Source organism: Macaca thibetana, chromosome 9, assembly GCF_024542745.1.
Source record: "Macaca thibetana thibetana isolate TM-01 chromosome 9, ASM2454274v1, whole genome shotgun sequence".
NCBI lineage: Eukaryota > Metazoa > Chordata > Mammalia > Primates > Cercopithecidae > Macaca > Macaca thibetana.
The window spans coordinates 122,182,931-122,204,738 of NC_065586.1; the positions used below are offsets into that span (position 1 = coordinate 122,182,931).

At 45.1% G+C, this 21,808-nt stretch overlaps 1 protein-coding gene across 1 annotated transcript in view; it reads right to left on the reverse strand.

The window, feature by feature from the left end:
- The window catches only part of ADAM12 (ADAM metallopeptidase domain 12), a 377,462-nt gene that overhangs the window by 103,609 nt on the left and 252,045 nt on the right, over positions 1-21,808 (reverse strand). The window contains exons 5-6 of the mRNA XM_050803714.1: positions 20,762-20,838; positions 4,026-4,212 (exon numbers count right to left, since the gene is read on the reverse strand). Of these exons, the coding sequence (XP_050659671.1) occupies positions 4,026-4,212; positions 20,762-20,838 (264 nt within the window). The remainder of the gene's footprint in view (positions 1-4,025; positions 4,213-20,761; positions 20,839-21,808) is intronic.

Below are 21,808 nucleotides of genomic sequence, written 5' to 3' on the forward strand. Positions count from 1 at the left end.
GCCTCCCAAGTAGCTGGGATTACAGATGCCTTCCACCACACCCTGCTAATTTTTGTATTTTTAGTAGAGATAGGGTTTCACCATGTTGGCCAGGTTGGTCTTGAACTCCTGACCTCAGGTGATCCGCCTGCTTCAGTCTCCCAAAGTGCTGGGATTACAGGTGTGAGCCTTGTATCCTGCCCCCACTGCCAAGCTTTAAGAACAACTAAGGTGGCCGGGTGCGGTGGCTCACGCCTGTAATCCCAGCACTTTGGGAGGCCGAGGTGGGCGGATCACAAGGTCAGGAGATCGAGACCACGGTGAAACCCTGTCTCTACTAAAAATACAAAAAATTAGCCGGGCGCGGTGGCGGGCGCCTGTAGTCCCAGCTACTCAGGAGGCTGAGGCAGGAGAATGGCGTGATCCCGGAAGGCGGAGCTTGCAGTGAGCCGAGATCGCGCCACTGCACTCCAGCCTGGGCGACAGCGCGAGACTCTGTCTCAAAAAAAAAAAAAAAAAGAACAACTAAGGTAATAAGAGAACATGATAGTCTCTTAGAAGAGGCATGGAAGCAAGGATGGTTGTTAGAGAGGAATTCAGTATGCCTGTCATAATTAAGGAGTTTTTAAACAGTTCTGGCCAATTCCTGATATTCAACTCTCATTAGGCTCTACATATAATGTGTTATATACTACTGTGGCTACAAATACCCCACCACTACTGTGCGTTCTTTAAACAAATACGACAGGCTGTCTAGAAACACAAAAGCAATAGCACCAGTTCATTTCAGAATGGCCACCTTCGAGGAAGCAAAACAGCACCTCCCCAACTTGCTGTCCTATATGTACAAGCGGCCCAAGCAAACATTTCTTTTCAGAGAAGGCAGCAACTTTTCTATTTGACTCATAATTATCCATACTAATGGAGGGGAACAATGGCACGGATAATCCCTAAAGAAAAGGCAATTCAAAACTAATTTGCATTTGCCTTTGGGATGTCTTATGTGATTTTTTCCAGTAGATGTACCGTCTTTGCCTTGCTCAGAGCTTGCTTAGGATAATGTTAAAATTGGTTTGCATTCTTGAGTGAGTAGCCGATGGAGAGGGAAGGAGTTTGCCGTGGGGGAGCTGAACAGTAAGGAGGCTTCAGGCTGGACTCAAAAATCCACAGAGAGAACGAGCTGACTGTGACGCCCCTGATTCTCTGTGCCCTTCGAGGGGCAACTTGGGTTCTCACTAAAATCTAATGTAGAGCCTTGTGAAAAAGACAAACAATAGCTCAGGTTTATATCACAGCCAGTGTATACCCTGAGTGCAGATTTATTCCTGATGCTCTGTGAAGAAAAACGCAGACACCTGCAGAAAAACCAGAGTCTGCAAACCAGTCTTTGCAATAGTTAACATTTAGTGGGGGCAGAAAAATATAGGGAAAAAGCAAATGCAGTTGCTGCATTGCATAAACAAGATTAGTTAGCAGCCTTTCCGTTGATTTTGTTTTTTTTTTTTTTTAAGAGTGAAACAAAGGCAGTGTAAGCAGGGCAGGAAATATCCCTTTCATATTTACCATAGGTGCTAACCAAAATAATCTACTATATAATTCCAATTCACAAGGATTCCACATATTTGAAATTATTTTTCACACCATTTTCATTATATACATGCATTTTAAGTCCAGGATGCTTTCTCTTCCATAAAAACCATCACAGCGCTTTCTAGAGAGAAATATTGAGAACTGAGTTGACCGGCATCAGTGCCTTCCCTTTTCAATTTAAAGGCTCATTTGCACTTCAGCACGCATTATTCACAAAGCACCGTTATTATTCCCATTCTCCCCATTTCTCCACAAGTCAAAATGACTGGAAATTACAATCATGCTTCTAGAGAGCTGTAAGCTAAAAGAATTAAAATATGGCTGGCAAGTACAGATCAAGTTTGTACTGCTAAATGAAACGACAAACATATTTGAGTGTCATTTAAACCATCAAGTTATAAATCTCATAACGTGGGCAACATGCATTCAACAAGGTACTCAAAGCAAAGAGCCTGGAAAACAAAATGCAAATGTCCTACTTGTTTATGACCGGTAAAGCCACAGCTTAATCACATCTCCTTCAAGGTTTGGAATCAAAGGCAAAAGCATCTGAAGAGTAAAATAAACACGCCGTGGGACCCCAGAGGCTAGTCTTTAAGTCCATCACTAAGACAGGTAGCGGGGAGAAGCACAGGATGAAAAGTCTCCTGAGCTTGTGGGGGTGGAGGTTGGGGGGCGGTAATTTTCAAGCTCTGTTCCTGGGGATTAGGATACAATGTTCTGCCACCAAGCAGCAATGTCAAGGTGAGCCACAGTACCAGATGGGAGAGTTCCTCTCCGTCCTGTGACGGGGCAGGAAACGAAAAAGAGGTTGTGAGCACCTGCCATAGAAACTCTTAGAAACACACTAGCAAACAGAAGACGTGAGGGTTACACAAGCAGAATACCTGGACTGAAAGAACGAATGTAAAATTAGAGTTAAAAGTCCTGAACTGGTTCAGGTAAGAGCAGTTTTAGGGGAACAGACATCTATCCACAGGTATGAGGGGAATTCTAAGAATGAGAAGGAATCGGCCAGGCGCGGTGGCTCACGCCTGTAATCCCAGCACTTTGGGAGGCCGAGGCGGGTAGATCATGAGGTCAGGAGATCCAGACCGTCCTGTCTAACACGGTGAAAACCCGTCTCTACTAAAAATACAAAAAAATTAGCCGGGTGTGGTGGCAGGTGCTCCAGCTACTGGGGAGGCTGAGGCAGGAGAATGGCGTGAACCTGGGAGGCAGAGCTTGCAGTGAGCCGAGATTGTGCCACTGCACTCCAGCCTGGGAGGAGACACAGCGAGACTCCGTCTAAAAAAAAAAAAAAAAAAAAAGAGAATGAGAAGATATCATTTGTGATAACCTCTACCGTTTCCAAATAGAAAAATGATTTAGAATGAACCAAGAATAATATTCATTAAATGCTGAGTGCTAAGCAGTGGTCTACCGAAATTAAAGTTAGGAGACAACAATGTGTTAGAAGGAACCTGGAAGAAATGTTCCCGGACACTCAAATATAAGCACAAGTGACATCCTATCTATACATTTTCTTGATTTCTTGTCAACAGAGGAACAGGAAATCCAGAAATGAAAAATCAGGAAATTGTTGATAATTTCCTATCTGTTTCTGCTCATTTAAATTCAGAGCCTCCAGCCAAATGTTGGGAACGATCACCTTTAATCCTTGTTAACAGAGCTCTACTGTGGCCTCTGGTGCCCACATAATACCAGACAGAAAAAGGGCAGGCCGCCCTTAGGGGTGGAGGTTTCATGGTGGGACGCTACGCGTGTCAGGAAGGGAAGACTGTCTGCAGCGCAGACTCCCTTAGGCAACTATTCTTTCCGGTGCTACTGCAAAAAGGAAGACATTTTATGAGCGGATCCAGGGGCTGGTGGCCAGAAAACACAGACTGCTAGGACAAGCATTTGCAGCTGGGACTGTGGGTAAGTAAGATTCCTGAGGCACACCACGTGGAGGAAGGCCCCATTCACCTCTGCATAAGTGTGTGGGCAAAGAGTGAGAATTCTCTGCGAATTATAGTAAGAGCCCAAACTTGCTCATAAAGAAGGCTCTATGTGGTCTTTCGCCTCCAGGAGATGGAGAGCTGCTAGAGAGTAGGTCAGGGTCCAATCTTCTCTTGCTTGCCATGGTGGGGCCCAACCCTGGGCCTAGGACCATAATAGGGTCTCTTGGGAGTTTTCATGAATGGTGATTTTGTCATCCTCTGATCCCAACTATGTGACTTCACCCAGCATATTTTAATGAGTCTGAGGCTGACATCTCCAATACAGTGATGGGGATTTGGGTTATGGTTACACTCCACTGTATAATGTCTACCACCTCCAGATAAACTGGGTACTTCTATCCCCCAGATGCCACATCATCTAGATGGCAACATTTCTCCAGATATCATAATATTGGGTATCCATAGCTTGAGCTCCTAGCTTCCCAGAAACACAAAATCGGGTATCCCTCTTACCCTTCTTGCCCATGTCTGAGAGGGCGGTGGGAACACATTATCTGCAGTGAGGCTTGATGTGTTGTGATGTGATCCACATGATCCCCAGATGCTTTTCAGGTTCTTTGCTGGGAAGAGTTTGTATCTGTTGGTTGCATTTTTCATTGGTTCTAAGACATAGGTTTCATTTTCAAACATAATAAGTCCCCTGTTGAAACAGAAATAAGAAAAAGTATAATTTTAAGGGCAGCTTCTTGTTTATGGCTAAGACACAGCTCTTAACAAGAGAGAGAATGAAAAAAGAAACACCAATTTATTTATATTCTCAGATTTTAATCGGAAAGGACATTTCTGTGACATATGTCTGCACTGATTCATTTTGCAAATCTTTTGGAAAGTTAACCTAGGAATTGTCTTTTGTTTGAAATATTTTATGGTAAAGAATACAGTGCCTTTTGCTTTTGTATGTTTTTATCACTTTTTATGTCTCAAAGATATATTGCCGGGAAGAAGAATGAGGAAAAAGATGTTTCAACTGCTTAGAAGTAACTGTATCTGAATTAGCAGCCACATGGCAAAAGGGAAATGTTTAACTTTCAAAAAAATTTCAGTAACCTCAGGGGTACAGTAGCTTTTGGTTATGTGGATAAATTGTGTAATGGTGAAGTCTAGGATTTTAGTGTACCTGTCATCCGAGTAGTGTACACTGTACCCCGCAGGTAGTCTTTCATCCCTCCCCCACCTCTTGGCCTCCCTCTTCTGAGTCTCCAATGTCCATTATATTACTCTGGATGCCTTTGTGTACCCAGAGCTTACTTCCCACTTAGAAGCCGGAAAATGCCATATTTGGTTTTCAATTCCTGAGTTACTTCACTTAGAATAAGGGCCCTAGTTCCATCCAAGTTGCTCCAAAAGTCATTAGGAAATCTTTTTATGAAATGACAATTCCTACGTCTAATTATTTATCCTGATCAGCCCTATTCCCTAAATATTTGATGGAATTATAAGCATGAGTACAAATTGATATTTTTTATTTACTTATTTAATTTGTGGGAGATGTGTGCATAAAAGAACCCACTTAAGTACACAGAGCATTAGCACTGCTTCTTGGAGGCTCAGGTCTGGCCTCTGGATCCTGTGTTCGGCTTTTTCTGGAATCGAGGAACACCACAGGGAGAAATGTCAGTCTCCATGTTGCGAGGGTGGCCTCTGGAGTCTGGAAGCGCTCTGGGTTTGAGTTCCATTTTGTTACTTACTAGTTTGGTAACCTTAACTTTCTTAGTCTCTTTCAGCCCTGGTTTCTTCACCTGTAAAATGAGGATAATGGTGCCTACTTCTCAGGGTTGCTATGTCATTGAGTCAAAACACTGAGCCCAGGGCAGGCCCCAAGTCAGTGCTTGGGAGGTGGTAGCTCTCTTTACTATTAATAAGGGCAGATCCATGGATTAGGCATCTGTTAACATGTTAATCGGGAGACTGAGAATTTCAGGAAAGTTCTGTATTTTGTTAACCCATCTGCTCATAGGAATACTGGTCACTCATGGCTCTGCGATACAAAATATAGCATTAATAATATAAATACATTTCTGGGAATGACAATAACTAAGAAAGAACCTTTTGAGCCAACTTTAGGTCTGGGAATAAAAGCATAGATTCTTTGTAAAAATGGACAAATTTGCTGAAGACTCTAACTTGCAGAGACAGAAGGTGACATTTAGCCATGGACCATGACACATGTCTGACCTTCTGGAGCTCACGGCTAAGGCCACGTCCCACTCCCTGGAAATGAGTAATGCTAGCCTTGGGCTGTCGGGTTCTTTCAAACGATGGGAACCTTGGCCTGCAGCTTGGTTTTCATTTCTCTCTTTCCTATGGTGGGGCAGTGAAGTGCTTTAATTTAAAAGGTGCTTCCTGATGTTGAGAGAAAGGTTTTCTTCGGAGAAATGACAATTAGGGTAACAGCAAACTGGCAGCTCTGAATTCCCACGTGTCTAGTACCTTATGTTATTTAGCAAGGTGACCACTATCTCTCCACTTTGGAAAGACACAACATTTTCATGCAAAATTCATCTGACTGAAAATGGACCCTTCTAATACAGTGACTACTACTAACCTTTGTGAGACATGAACCTCCTCAGACTCTCCCTAGAATAATTCACATCCATACCTGTAGGGGCTAAGGAAAAATGTCCCCTTTTGCCCTCTGAAAGTTCACTACAAATCAACTGACAAAAGGCAGATATATTATGTGAGAAAAGCATACAAGTTTATTTTAACATGCATAGCACAGGTGAATTGTAGAAGAATGATTACTCAATGGGGGTACAAATGGTTATATACCCTTCTTCTTAGGAGAAAGGGAGGGAAGTATGGATAATTTTAGGGGGTGAATAAGTGACTTTTAGGGGAATTCACTGGGCTTGAAGAACACACAGTGGCCTGGGACAAAGTCTGTTGGGCCCGCAGAGCGGACGATTGTTTATGACAAAAGTCTGTCTGGATGTGTCCACAGGCTTCGGTCTTTCTTCCTGTGACATGAGTTAATGAAAACTCAGAGAGGGACCAAGGTCATTGATTTCTTTTTTGGAGGGTGTCTAGTTTAGGGAGATAAAGGAACTTCAGAGAACAACTTCATTCTGTGCTTTGGGAGAGACAGAGATGGGGTGAAGGTGGGTGCCAGGGGCCAGAGAGACCTTGAGGGTTTTTCTACAGTTCAGTATGTCAAAGAGTCATATTTTGGAGTATCAGTTTCTGAGCCCCAACATACATAACCACAAAATTTTGCAGATTATTTTAGCAAATTCAGGACTGAGGATGAGGTCTCGGAGATGGAAATGATGTTCAGGGCATTAGTTCTAATATATAATTATATACAATATATAATAATATGTATAATACATAATTAGTTCTAATATATAATTTATATTACAGCAACCCAAGGATCTAGGTATACATCAATCCTCGAGGAATAGCTGGTCAAGTTGCAAACTCCATGAGTTTTCCTTAATCTAAGCTTCTTTCCAAGAAAGCTTAGATTGTATAAGGTGTTCCTATGTCATTCATTACTGCTTACCTATTTGTTCAGTCATTTATCATCCTATGCTCATTGATGGCCCATTTGTAGGTAGTATTTAACAACTCTTAAATTTTAAGATTGACAGGCCAGGTGTGGTGGTTCACACCTGTAATCCCAGCACTTTGGGAGGCCGAGACGGGTGGATTATGAGGTCAGGAGATCGAGACCATCCTGGCTAACACGGTGAAACCCCAACTCTACTAAAAAAAATACAAAAAAGTTAGCTGGGTGTGGTGGCGGGCACCTGTAGTCCCAGCTTCTCTGGAGGCTGAGGCAGGAGAATGGTGTGAACCCGGGAGGCGGATCTTGCAGTGAGCCAAGATCGCACCACTGCACTCCAGCCTGGTGACAGAGGGAGACTCTGTCTCAAAAAAAAAAAAAAAAAAAAAAAAAAAAAAAAAAAAAAAATTGATTGACAGTATCTCAACGCTCAAATGATACGGAAGGAAGAGGTTTGAGTTAGTCAAGTATCTATTCTGAACACGACCGGTAAGCAAATACAGACTAATCAACTCACTATTATTTAGCTGGCCTACTCTACCAATCCTGTTTTATGAGTTGTTATGGGCAATGGGAGAAACAGATCTATCATGCTCAGGATGCTTGTATCCTAATAGACAAGGAAGCATTGAGATACCTGGGACAATTAGAAATCACATGAGAGCTAAGATGTACATTGAAAGAACCATAAAACTTAATGCTTCAGAGAAGAGGGAGTCCAATGTGGTTTGGAGCAACTAAAACATTTTTTGATATTTTCAAATCCCAAATTTGTAGAAATTGTTACTTAGTCATGAAAATGTTCTCATGTCTCCTTTTAAGTCATCCAAAGGCCAGATTGACTAAAAGTCATTCTATGAAGTGTTGTCTTCCCCCACACTGGTGTCCATGTGTATCACCAAACAGATCACTCAGGAATTACTTTGGTCAACAACTCTGTGGAGTGGCTTGTGTCTCTTTCTCTAAGATGTTCTTTATGAAATAAAATGTAGACTTCTAACTTTGGAATAGGTAGGAGAGGATTTTTGTTTATTACAGTTGAGTTTTAAAAGCCTAAATTAAGGATGCGAACTTTAAAAAAATAGGCAAAGGGAGGCCGGCTGCAGTGGCTCACTCCTGTAATTCTAGCATTTTGGGAGACTGAGGTGGGTGGATCACCTGTGGTCAAGAGTTCAAGACCAGCCTGGACAAGATGGCGAAACTCCATCTCTATTAAAAATACAAGAAGTAGCTGGGTGTGGTGGCACGCACCTGTAGTCCCAGCTACTCGGGAGGCTGAGGTGGGAGAATTGTCGAACCCAGGAGGCGGAGGTTACAGTGAGCCAAGATGTGCCACTGTACTCCAGCCTGGGTGACAGAATGAGATTCCCTCTCAAAAACAAAAAAACAAAAACAAGCAAGGGGAAAGTGGAAATGAATACCATCAATTCTGCCCTAAAGAGAAAATGGCAGTAACATTTCATTTTGTAATGCAGCATTTTCGATTTTACATTGGATCTAAATAAGCTGAACAAAACGTAAAACATGTCACCACGTTCTAATCATGAGAAGCAAATTACTGAAAAAGTTTTTCTACTTAGTGGAATACTTCTAGCAATTGTTACTTAGTCGTAAAAATATTTCCTTATCTTCTTTTATCTTTTAAGTCATCCAAAGGCCAGATGTTGAGAAATCAAGATGAAGGCCTTCCCTTTACTGCAAACAATTGGCAGCCTATAATAAGCTTAATTAAATAATTGCTTTGGACTGTCTTGGGTGTAATTAATTATTTAGCTCTAAAGAACTGCTGGAAACAACAGTGGACACAAAATGCAAGCATTCAGGGTTTCTGAGATACAACATTTTGATGTTCTCACAGCCCTTACTGGCCCTGAGTTAGATAAGTGAATGTAATTTGTTTTAAGTTGAATGTCATAGATGCTGAGTTGTAAACTTGAAGTTGGAAGACTGTCAGGGCATGGAATTTAAATCCAGTGGACTTTGCATATGGGGTTCTTTCTCCCTTGGTAGAGTAGGAGGAAAAGATGAGAAGAAAGTCTCCAATGTTTGGGAAAGATGAAGACCGCGGGTCCCTTCTCTAGAGTGACAGGAGGAGGCTGGGCCAGCCATCACCTCAGGCTGAGGCCACATTCTGGGGCAGAGAGAAAGGGGTTCTCAGGGTGGTGAGGGTCACCCCCCGTGGCACTCTTCTAGGACCCAGGGTCTGGGCCGTGCTCCGTAGATTGAGCACTCTGTTGATCATGGCTGCAGCTCCCGCCATGACCCCACTGTCCAAGGTGCGCAGGTGGCAGAGCTGGGAACCCAGTCGGGACCTGTGTGTCCCAGGCTTGGACCTCTCATCCTCACACTCACCTGCTTCCCTTTGTGCAGTTTTGAGAGAAGGGCCCAGAACCAGCAGGAGCATGAAAAAAAAGCAGAATTAAAAAAGAAAAGGACTAGAATTAGAATGAGAGAAAATGGAGCCGCTGCTTTGAGAACCAGCAGCTTTCCTTTCAAACGTAAAATCCTGTTGTTTTTCCTTGACTGGAAACAAAGAGGAATCTATTAAAATTTTATTAGTTGATTATTTTAGCTTTCAAAATGAACACTCAGGAGACCCATATTTCCTCAAGATAAGTTTTTGTCCTTCTGAAAATTCAGTTTTTAATCTCCAAAGCCACGATGCAGCAGGCACCAGGGCCGCTTAATGCCTGATCCTGATTTTTCTGACTGTACCCGGCGAGCAGGACAGTGGCACATGGATTTTGACTGCCTGTAATAAGATGATGATTAGAAAACATGAATTATCCTGGCTAGCTCAGTGTCCAACTGCTAACTGAATTTCCTAGAAAAAGACTTCTGGTCTCAGTGTGGTGCTGTCAATCATATGGTGGAAAAGCAGATGGCTTGAAATTTAATTTCGGCTTTTTTTTTTTTTTTTTGGAGGAACTCATGGGTGAAAGTAATATCTCACCCCATACATGTTTGATAAACAGTCGTGGCAGCAGTATTACTTAACACATAAGCACCACAGGGCTTCAGCAATTTCCATGTGAACTACTCAGGTGCAATCGAAACAAATATTCTTTATCCCTTTACTACGTGCAACGCACTAGGTGAGACATGCAAAGACCCGTTGCCTGTGGTTCCCATTTCAAATATAACTCACGACCAGGGTGTGGGAGCACGACTGAAGAGGTAAGAGTTTAAACTGTGATAAAACACATTATGAATAGTTATTACCAAGGACTGGGCATAGTGGCTCATGCCTGTAATCCCGGCACTTTGGGAGGCTGAGACTGGCATATCACTTGAGGTCAGAAGTTCCAGTCCAGCCTGGGCAACATCGTGAAACCCCATTTTTCCTAAAAATACAAAAATTAGCTGTGCGTAATGGTGCGTGCCTGTAATCCCAGCTACTTGGGAGGCTGAGGCAGGAGAATCACTTGAACCTGGGAGGCGGAGGTTGCAGTGAGCCAAAATTGCACCACTGTACTTCAGCCTGGGTGACAGAGTGAGTCAGATACTGTCTCAAAAACAAAAAGTGTTATTACCAGCATTACCAGCACACCAATAATAATAATAGCAGCTATGATGTATGAAAAGATGCCCTGAGTCAGGCTCCTTTTTTAAATTGCAGTGTTATGGAAAAATAATTCACAGAGCATTAAGTTCACCCCTTGAAAGCATACAATCCAATGGTTTTTAGCATATTCACTGAGTCATGCAAACATCACCACTATCTAATTGCAGAATATTTTCATCACTCCCTGCAAAACTCTAGACCTATCAGTAGTCACTCTTGACCCTCCATGGCCCCCATGAGCCAGAATCTCGAATGTATTATTTTCTTTTCCTTTTTTTTTTTTTTTTTTTTTTGAGACGGAGTCTCGCTGTGTCTCCAGGCTGCAGTGCAGTGGCATGATCTCGGCTCACTGTAACCTCTGACTCCCTGGTTCAAGGGATTCTCCTGCCTCAGCCTCCTGAGTAGCTGAGATTACAGGCATGTGCCACCATAGCCAGTTAATTTTTGTATTTTTAGTAGAGATGGGGTTTCACCATGTTGGCCAGGAGGGTCTCAATTTCCTGACCTCGTGATCCGCCCGCCTCAGCCTCCAAAGTGCTGGGATTACAGGTGTGAGCCACCACGCCCAGCCAGGAATATATTATTTTCCTTAATATTTACAGCAATCCTGTAAAGCAGATAACATGAGCCCATTTTACTAATGAGGAAAATAAATATGAGAGCCCCCAGGTCACTGTAGGAGGTTCTGTAGTGTCCCCCCAGCCCCCAGAAAAGATATGTTTAAGTCCTAATCTCTGGACCTGTGAATGTGACCTTACTGGGAAAAGGGACTTTGCAAATGTAATTAAATTAAGGATCTCAAGATGAGATTGTCCTGGACTAGGGTGGGCCATAAATCTAATGACACATGTCTTTAGAAGAGTCCGAAGAGGAGACACACAGATACAGGGAAGAAGGCCAAGCGAAGATGCAAGCAGAAACGGGAGTGACATCTACAAGTCAAGACACACCAGGGATGGCCAGAAGCCACCCAAAGCGAGGACGGCGATGTGGGAGGGATTGTTCTGTAGATGCTGCAGAAGAAACCAACCCTGCTGACCCCTTGATTTCAGACTTCTGGCCTGAAGAGCAGTGAGAGACTACATTTCTGTTGTCTGAAGCCACCTAGTTTGTGGCAGTTTGTGAAGGTAGCCCTATGAAACAGACACAGCCATACAGTTGATCAGCAGCAGAGCCAAGATGTCCCAGTTGGGACCCGGCTCCTGGGCCTGGTCACTTGCCCTCATCATACTGGATGGCCAGCCTCCTCTTCAGGGTCACGCACAGCACTAATGCTGGGGATGACCTTCAAGGCTGATGCATGACCTTCGAGGTCCAGGTTAGCCAACCCTTCCTTCAGGATCCCCAGCATCCAGGGCCCTTCTGCAGAATTCCTCATGTGGTTTTGCGCAACCTGCTTCCCCTCACTAACAACATTTTATTAAACTGATACCTGGGCTCCCTTTACACACCCAGGGAATAGTTTCCTTATTTCTGTTGTTTTTCTTAGAACCGGCTTTGCAACTTGCACTTGACCAGTAGGTGAGTAAGTGATCACTAAATATTTGCAGGACTATTGAACAAGCATAAGACTGAACTAGAGGCTTTGACATGTAGGCCACGGAGAGCCATGGTGGGCTGGAGTGCAACGGGTTGGCAGGATTTAAGATATGATCTAGTAGTGTTTTTAAAATATGACCTTCTAGAATGTGCAACATGGTGATGAAAGGAGGGGTGGAGACAGAAGCACAGTGGGGGAGGCAACTTTCAAATCAAGGAAGGGGGTTGAACGAGGATGGTGACAGAAGAGAGGGATGAAGGAGACGCTACAGGGGAGAGTGTGCAGGGCCTGGGTGGATAAGGTAGGTTATAGAAATCTCCCTGGGGTCAGGCTTATAGACTTGAGATGGTGTGGACCTTCTGGAGAAGAGGTCAGGTGGAAAGCGAGTCTGGGACCTACCCAGAGGAGTTTAGATTGAGACATCCTGAGTTTTGAGTGACAGTGGGGCCTGGGGAGAGCTGAGAGACTTGACCTTGGGTGTCCTTCAGAGTAGATGCCACCTGGCAAAACCACCATGGCTCCCTGTGGCCTGTGCGTCAAAGCCTCTCGCTGACTCATGCACTCGTCCAACAATATTTCTGCAAACAGCTGAGGTGGGCTCCCAGGGATGGCTCTCACAGAAGTTTACCCGGATGTCCAAAGATCTCCATGGGAGGAAGCAGAAGGGAGAAGGGAAGCAGTGTGGAAACCTGGCTAGAGACAGCTGGCCAGAGGTTGGAGGAGAGCCAGGTGGGCTAGTCAGACAGATGCTAACGGAGTGAGTGCCATAAGTGCAAAAGTGAAGGTCAAAGTGGCTTTAACGCCATTCCATGCCAATTTCCTCCTTCATATGATCTACTGCACTTTAAATAGTTTTTAAAAAGTGGATTGGCCAGAATTAAGGTTTATGAACCGCCTGACCTTTGGGAGGGCACATCTATTCCTGCACTACTTACTGAGTACTTGTAACATGCCAGGGTCTGGGACACAGCTGTGTTGGGGCACCCAGTCCCTGCCTTCCTGGAACTCCCAGTCTAGCAAAAGAAAGGCGAAGGCAAGGCCACCTCCATGCACCTGACCTTCTGAGTGTTAGACCTATACATTGCAGGCACCTCATAGAATGAGGTATGGCAGTTACCAAGGCACAGGGCAAGGAAGGAGAGGGGCCTTAAAAACATACTTACAAAGTACCTGCTATGCTACTGGAACTGCAATGTGTGAGAAAATGCATGACAGCACGTGGCTGAGCCAGATGGCAAGGAGGTGGCGACACCAGGGGAGGCTTCTTGGAGGAGGAAGCAGTGTTTGACTTGGGCCTTGAGGGAAGAGCGGATCTTCCAGAGCCAAAAGGGAGAGCGGGGAGTGGTTTGTCCCAGGCAGAGGGGCAGCACCATGCATGTGGGGGCACACTCTGGAAACAACCAAAAAAACAGCGTGGCGGGAATAGGGTGGTTTCCTCAGGAGCGGGATAGTGGGACTGTAAAAGAAGGTTGGATCCAAATTGTGCAAGAGGTTTAGCAGAACAAATATGGAACAGGGGGTCAGCCAGACTTGGTTTGAGATCGAGTTTTGACCACTATCACTGAGAGGCCGCGAGGAAGTCACTTCGTGGTCTCTGCTTTTTACCTGTAAACCAAGGAGCATGAGACCTGTTCGTGGCTTCTGTGAGCTTCCCATGAGAACAAGGAAAGGCGCGGTGCCAGTGGAGAAGAGGGCCTCCGTCTGCAGCTGGGATGAGGAAGCGGAGTGAGCTGGGTCAGCAGCTGGTGATATGGCGATGAGGCAAAGGGCTTTGGGAGGATGGCGATTTCAAGGTACAAACTGCATGACAGCAATGTTGGGGGTTGGGGAACGAACTCCAGGCCCCTGAGGATGCCATGCCTTTGTTGGCTGCGCAGGTGACAATAATACCTGTCCCATCCTCATGAAAATACGAATCATAACAATGATGAAAAATAAAGTACGAGCTACCACAATTATCATCACCACCCGACAGAGTGGGCACGCCTATGAGTGTGCGGTGTACGTGTGGGAATGTGTGCAGGTGGGCGCCTGTGCATGTGAGTGTGTGGACATCTGGTGCTCAGGTGTCACCAACCCAATTTAAAAAGGAAATAACTATGATTACAACCAGTCTCCAGTGTACGATCTGATCCAGATACCACTTCCTCATCTAGCAAGTGAGCGTGGCTTGGGTCTTTTAAAGCACAGGTGGGCCCTTAAGAAATTCAGCTTCAGTCGAACCTCTGTGCCTGCAGGTGATGAAGACTTGGGACTCATTCCAACAGCAAGAGCCCACGAGACTCCTCCTGCCAGGTACCCGAGTTGGAGCTGAGAGGGTGGAGCAAGAGAACCAGAAAAATAAGGGAAAGAACCTTTTCCCTCCAGGAGCTGAAGCAGTGGGAAGGTGGCATTTAGGAACAAACTCAGAAGATGGGTGCATGGCTGTTTTGATGCCCCAGCAGGAGCATGACAGGGCTGGACATCTGTCCCATTACAAAGTACAGTAGGTCAGTTCCTCTGGGCCAAGAGCTGGATTCTCTTCCCATCTCAGCGACAGTTTGATGTCTGTGTCCTGCAGAGTTGTGGATTATCCGAAGCTCATAGCAGTACCTCCAGGCTCGCTGGCTGGCAGGAATGAGAGCACCAAGCCACCAGAGCAAATGGGGGACCAGAATGTAAATGGGGGAGGAGAATCACAAGCACTGCACCGAAACTGTATTAACTGGGAGTTGCGCATCAATGGGAGACATATGATACGGGACAAAATTAATGTATGGCCTCAACTTCACATTCGACTTGGAGTCATTTCAAAGTAAGAATAAACTCCATGGCTGAACTCCGTTTTATGACCCATTTTCCATGTTGCACTTCATTCCCTCCATTCAAGAGCCGTCTCCTCTTTAATGTCCCTTTCTACTGAGATTGTGCTGTTTTTCTATCTTTGTGTTTTCTGCTTCAAGCTTCAAATGAAGAACTTTGGGTTCCCTCCTTCTTCTGTGTTCCAGGACAGAGTTTTTTTCTTCCTGCTCATTTGTGATCCTGTGTTTTTGAAGCAATGTGGGATGTTCTTTCTCTGCAAAACTGGTATCTGTTGGGCTGTAATTAATGTGTCTTCTAGGACACCCCAGCTTCCCTCCACGTTCCTAGATTTTAATGTGTTTTTGGAGCACACCACGTTTAACACAATTTTTAATCCCTGTTTTCTTTCTTAACAGCTAGCAGGCTGGTGCTACTCTAGTTGCTTTTTTTTCCCCTTTATTTCCAGTCTCAATCGATTCTTCTGTCAGTGAGCAGTTGGTCGGATATAGCTTCCCTTCGCCCTGGTCTGATTCTTGACTTGAAAGATCATAAAGTTGACTGTACAGCTGTGGAATTTCTCTGTTGATGCACAGTCTGCTGCTTTTGTAACAATAGCACAAAGATCTGGAAAGTCAAAATTCTCAGGAGCACCCACAGTGAGGAGTTCATTAGACCCACACAGCGTTCCTCATCACCATTCCCATTCCCTCTTGGTGGTTGACACAAGACAATGCAGCACTTACTCTTCGGACTTTTCCTGACACCCCAGCTGCAAGGATTTCACAATATTCTTTTCTGCCAAATTATGGGTCTGTGCCTGCTCCTGGAGATGGGGGGTGGACGTGGAGACTCAGACACTGCAGAGTCTGGCCAGCAAGGTCATTACCACCATGTGAAAGGAACTGGCAACCCTGACAGTTGCCCTGCACCTTTCTAGGAGGCTGAAAGAGCTAAGGCAGTGTGCCCGGAACAGAGTGACTGCAGGGCCGGCCTGGGAAGAGGGATGGAGGGTCGTGACCGAGTGGCAAGGCCAAGCCCTATGGGAGGATTTGTCTTGCTTGGATATTACTCTAGGAATACCTTCCCCAGTTGTCACTCTAATGAGTTAAGGTCACTGGTTTATAAGTTGTGTTATTCAGGTAAATAGGAGCTATTAGGAACTCCTTGTAGTTAATCCTTTTCTCTTTGCCCATCAAGAATCTGATAGCTCTATAAAGATAGCCTGAAAATTATCCGGCCAATGCTAGATGTTTCCACTGATGGCTGATCTAAGTTTTGATGATCAAGAATTTCTTCATAATTGTTGCTGGAAGAGGCCTATTTGTTTCTGAGTGTCCCTGGCTCTCAGCTATCCTTTTTTTTTTTTTGGCAAAAGCTCATTGCATTTCTTTGGTACATTCACCCCTTCCCTGCTCCCTGCCTCAGGGGCCCTGGGTGTAGTTTTCCTTCAACCTGGTCCAGGATATAGGCCCATAACCTGTTTGACCAGACCACTGAGCTCCACACTGGCCACTCTGATTGTTTCACAGATGAGCCAGTGGCCTAGTCAGAGCCACTGGGATGTGTTTAGATGACCTCCACTGAGCTTGGGAGAGAGGCCCTTATTCTTCTACTTGCTTTTTGAACATGGAAGCCTCATGCTGCCAACAAAACAAAACAAAAACTGCCTATTATGGACTGAGTGTTTATATACCCTGCAAATTCATATGTTAGAGCCGTGACCCCCGTGTGATGGTATCAGGAGATGGGGCCTTTGGGAGCTGATTAGGCTTAGATGAGATCATGAGGGAAGCCCCATGATGGGATTCGTGACCTTATAAGGGACACCAGAGCTTCCTCCCTCTGTACACGCACCAAGAGAGGTCATGTGAGCACACAGCAAGCTAACGCCTGCCTGGAAGCCAAGAGAAGAGGCCTCAGGAGGAAAAATTGACCTTGTCAGCTCATTGATCTTGGACTTTCCATGCTCAAGAACTGTGAGAAATAAATTTCTATGGTTTGAGCCAACTAGTCTATGGTATCTTGCTACGGCAGCCCATGCTAAGATAGTGCCTGAGAATGAAAGTAACACAGAAGGTGGTAGAGGCTTGAGATAGAAAACAGACCATGACAATACTAGCTAGGACGCTGGATCCAGCCATGCCTGGACTTTTGAGTAGCATAAGCCTATCTCCACATTATTTTGTTTTTCTTTAAGTCAGTTTGAGTTTTTATTTTTTATTTTTTTTAGATGGAGTCTCACTCTGTCGCCAGGCTGGAGCGAGCACAATCTCAGCTCACTGCAACCCCCGCCTCCCAGGTTCAAGCAATTCTCTGCCTCAGCCTCCCAAGTAGCTGGGACTATAGGAGCATGCCACCACGCCCAGCTACTTTTTGTATTTTTAGTAGACATGGGGTTTCGCCATGTTGACCAGGCTGGTATCGAACTCCTGACCTTGTGATCTGCCTGCCTCGGTCTCCCAAAGTGCTGGGATTACAGGCGTGAGCCACCATGCCCCTGGGCAGCTTTTCTCTTCTTTACACACATTGACCTTAATGCCAAATTGCAGGCTGAAAATATCCAGCCTTCAACACATGACCTTTGAAGAAAGAGGTCCACCTTTCAGGCCCTAGAGAGGCACAATAGTAAAGTGTGGATTTCCCTTTCCAAGCGTGTGTGGTCCTTACTACCATGGCCTTGTGTGTCTCTGCCCTGGTCTCTACAGGAGCAGCAAAGCTTTGCAAGGAATGATCCCAGGAGTGCTGCATGAACACACCTCCCCAACTAGTCCAGTTCCAGAATCAAAGAACAAAGACGGTCTCATGATGCTCACTAGAGGCCGGCACAGGGCTTGGCTTTCCTAGAGGTCACTGCAATTGTTTACGGTTTCTCCCCTGGCACCCATCACAGGGGAGAAACAAACTCAAACTTTGTTTGAACATGCAAACTTCCCACCATGAAAACTGGGGCTCAGAGAGGCCCAGTGACCTGTCCATTGTCACACAGTTAATTCACCACCCTATCATGTTCTAGGCTGAGAACATCTACCTGGGGTCCCAGAGTACCCATTTTGAATTGGTCACTCACCTTCACCTCAGATGCCACCAGCTCTGACCCCATTTCACTCCCAGCCCTGCTCATCTCTGTCCCCTCCAGGAATTCAAGCACTGGTTTTCCATGAAAACCGGCCCCTTATCCCTCACAACTCTTGAATCATCTACTGACCCTATCCCCACTCCCTTTTCCCTAACCCTTCCCGCTGTGCTCTTGGGGCTCATGGTCCATCCTCAAATCCTCTCCTGATCCAAATCTCTTCCAGCATATTCCTCTTACCTCCTTCCCCTAGCTGAATCCTGGCTGATTCCACTGATATCACCTCCCCTGCAGCCTCTCAGGATGATACTTCATTACTTAAAATTTCTCCCTTATGTACCTCAGCTCCTTGGTGGTGAACAGTTGTCATCTTTGCTCTAAATTGTCACTTCCAAACTCTCCTCCTTCACCTTCTCCTGAGCGCCCACCCCGCATGCTGGGCGTGCACGTATATTGGAGTCCCTGCCAGGTGGTGGATTTTGTTGCATCTTCAGTAGGTCTTTTCAAGTACTCACACCCCACACTTCCTCAGGAAAGTGAGTCTAAGACACAGATCACTAAAAAAATTTAGAGTCACCAGCCTCTCTAATACCCTTGGCAAAGTCTCTTGAGTCTCACAAAAGTTGCCACCTTTGACTAGGCCTGTCCCACCACCTCTTACCGGAGTTACTGTGAAGGCACCTACCCAAGTCTGCGCTTCTTATACAGTCTTATTTCCAGCCTGGCAGCTGGAGTGCCCCTGTAAAAATGTTAACTCAGATCACATCACTTCAGCTCCAAGCTCCCCTGGCACCCATCATTGGGGGGAGGCCAAAGGATATCTGACCACCTTTGTGACCCCTGGTGATCTTACCTTTCCACTTCCCTTCTGACCTCATTTCTTTCTACTGCCTCCCTGTCCCTGTCCTCTCCAGTTATGCTGACCACCTTGCTGCTCTGGGAATATCCCAGGCATCTTTCTGCTTCAGGAGCTTTGCACATGCTCTTCTGTCTGATATGCCACCTACATCATCTAAAGGGCTCACCTCCTCCCAAACCTCCCTGACTACCTGTTGCCTTTCCTGTCCTCCATCTCAGCTTTGTCTTTCTCCATGATCCTTGACATCATGTATCTTACTCTATGTCCATTGTCTGTTCCTTCCACTAAGAAATGCTCCAGGAAGAACACGTTTTGTTCAGTGCTATGTCCCCAGAACCTGGAACAGAACTGGCAATGAGGAAGCACTCAAGTAATGTCTTCTGAATGAATGAATAACTGGAGAGAAGCAAATTCAAACCACAAGGCACCTCCTTCACTTTTCAGAGTAGCAGATATCTTAAAGTTCAATTGTGTTGCATAAATAGGATATAAAAATGCTTTTAAAAAATGCAGGTATGCAGAAATGAGTGTGTGCATGTGAGTGTGTGTGTTCGCTCAATGATTTGGTTCTGTATCTGCTGACTTGGAGAGACAGATGGGGTCGGGTGATAAAAGAAAGCTGTAGAATGATTTATATGACATGATTCTATGTTTGTAAAAATAAATGAATATGCACCCCAATCTCTGACTAGGTGTTTACATGCACAAGGGATCAGAAAGCTGGGAGGGGAATTCCCAGTTTGCATTTTTATCTGAGTGGGACTGGAACGGGATAAAGGAGGAAGAGGAACAGCTTTGTGTACATATTTTTAGGTACATGAAAGGACCAATGTTGGTAAATACTTAGAGATAAATCAGATGTATTGAGCAATGGGGAAGATGTGAGCAGACAGAACTCTCATTCTCTGCTGACTGGAGCAGAAGTGAGGGCAGCAAAGAACAAACTGGTAGGTGTGTCATTGTTAGGTGTGTCACATGCACATTCTCATCCTCCATGATCCCACACAGAACCCTCAAAGACGTCACAGGAACTGCTGATATGCAGAATGTGATTCTGCTTTTTAACTCAAGCGGATACATCCTTCCACGGCCTTCTTTCTTCCCTTCTATGGGACCATGACTTGGTGCCTTGGGCCAAAGTTACCCAGGACTCTGAGGATACAAACATTTAGTTCACAAACTCAACAAGTAAATCCAGTAAAAAGGCTGAAACAGCTGGAAATTTATCAAACAAAATGATTTTCCTGGGGAGCACATAAGGGCCACCCGATGGCTAATAACTGTGATGTGGAAGGAAGGGGGCTGCGAGTAACACCTGAGGTTGACTTGTCTAGCATGGGAAGGTAATTGCTTCCTGCATCATACCCATAGCATAGTAGCAAACTCCCTACCGATCCATGCCTATATTCAACTCACCTTGGGCGTTGTTAAATTAGTTTCCTTACTTTGTTTCCTTATGAGGGGAGGCCCTTTAAGATTTACATTAAGCCAGCAGCTTCAACATTAGTACGTAATGTTCTGTCCTTTAGCACTGGGAATTATAAAGCATCAGAGCCACATAAATGGAAGCAAATTCACAAAATGCTTGGATGTTGAAATTCAACCAGTTCAGTCACTCTCACCCCACCAGGCCTGAGGACAGCACTGAAAGAGGGGGCATGAATATGAGGCTAAGATCCTGGGTGGCCATGCTCTTGTAAGCAATGCAGCGAGGGCCTCCGTGTTCTCTTGCCCAGGTGAAGGTGCAGCTGAGCTGGGAGCCCCCATCACTGACTCTCAGTGCTTTAGCATGAGCAGGAAAAGACAGAGGTTGTCTGCAGTAGACGGCTGAAGACTAGAGCCACCACGGTCATGGCCACTTACCTGAGACCAGAACAGGTGCTGAGACTGACGGCTGAATCAGAATATCCCCGTACATGTCCATGGTAGTAACAGTGACCCTACAGGGGAGGAGGGGAGAATCCCATTTCAGTTATAACATATTTTTGCCCACTTATAATAAATCAACTGCCTCTAATCCTCTCCACTTGTTTTTAGCTATAGAATTTTCTTTTGCATAAAATATTATTATGCAGCCTTAATATTTAACGCAAAGCCCAACGTGACCCAGACAGGGTCGGGAATATCTGATTTACTTAGAGGTTACCAATAGGGGTTTTTAAATGAACCCTAGTTTCACTCTTGTCTCTCTGACACCCTACAGGAAAGCCCTGATACAGAATGTTTTACAAAATCCAGCAGCAGAACAAATCACATTGACATCACCATTTTACCCTCATGTAAATTGTCTTTTGTAATGAGATGATGAACTGTAGGGGGTATCTAAGCACACTGTGAAATGTAATAAAACAAGGCCTAAATCTGTGGCTTATGAAAACAGGAAAGCAGATGAGAGGAAGTGGGGGTGAAGAAGGAAGGAGGGGACCTCACTGAATTACCCAGTTGAGAGCTAAAAGTCTATCTCAGCAGGAAAGAAAAATAGGAAGGTCTTCTAAGTCTAAGACAAAAGTTCCCGTGTGTCATGCCTGTAATATTCTATCCTTTGATAATGTCACAGCTTACAAAAAGAAACCACAGCACAGACACTTCCTTAGTGAAGACAGATATCAGTCCGGAATCAAGGTTAATTTTATCACTGAGCAAAAGGTACGCCGCAGCTCCAGTTAAGTGGCAGGCTGGCAAGAAGTGGCTGAGTATACTCAGTACTCCTCACCCAGGTCCTCTGGATGCCAGCTGGGTGCAGATCTCTGCAGAGAAAGGTACATGTATCTTCTCAGGGTTTCCCCTGAGAAGCTCCTCTTTCAAGCAGCTCAGGTGTTAGTCTGTCTCCACTGTACCCTCCTTTGTGCACGGCTCCTTCACACATGACAATAGTCATGCACTTTCTCCAGGGCAGAGCTTGGTGTCCAT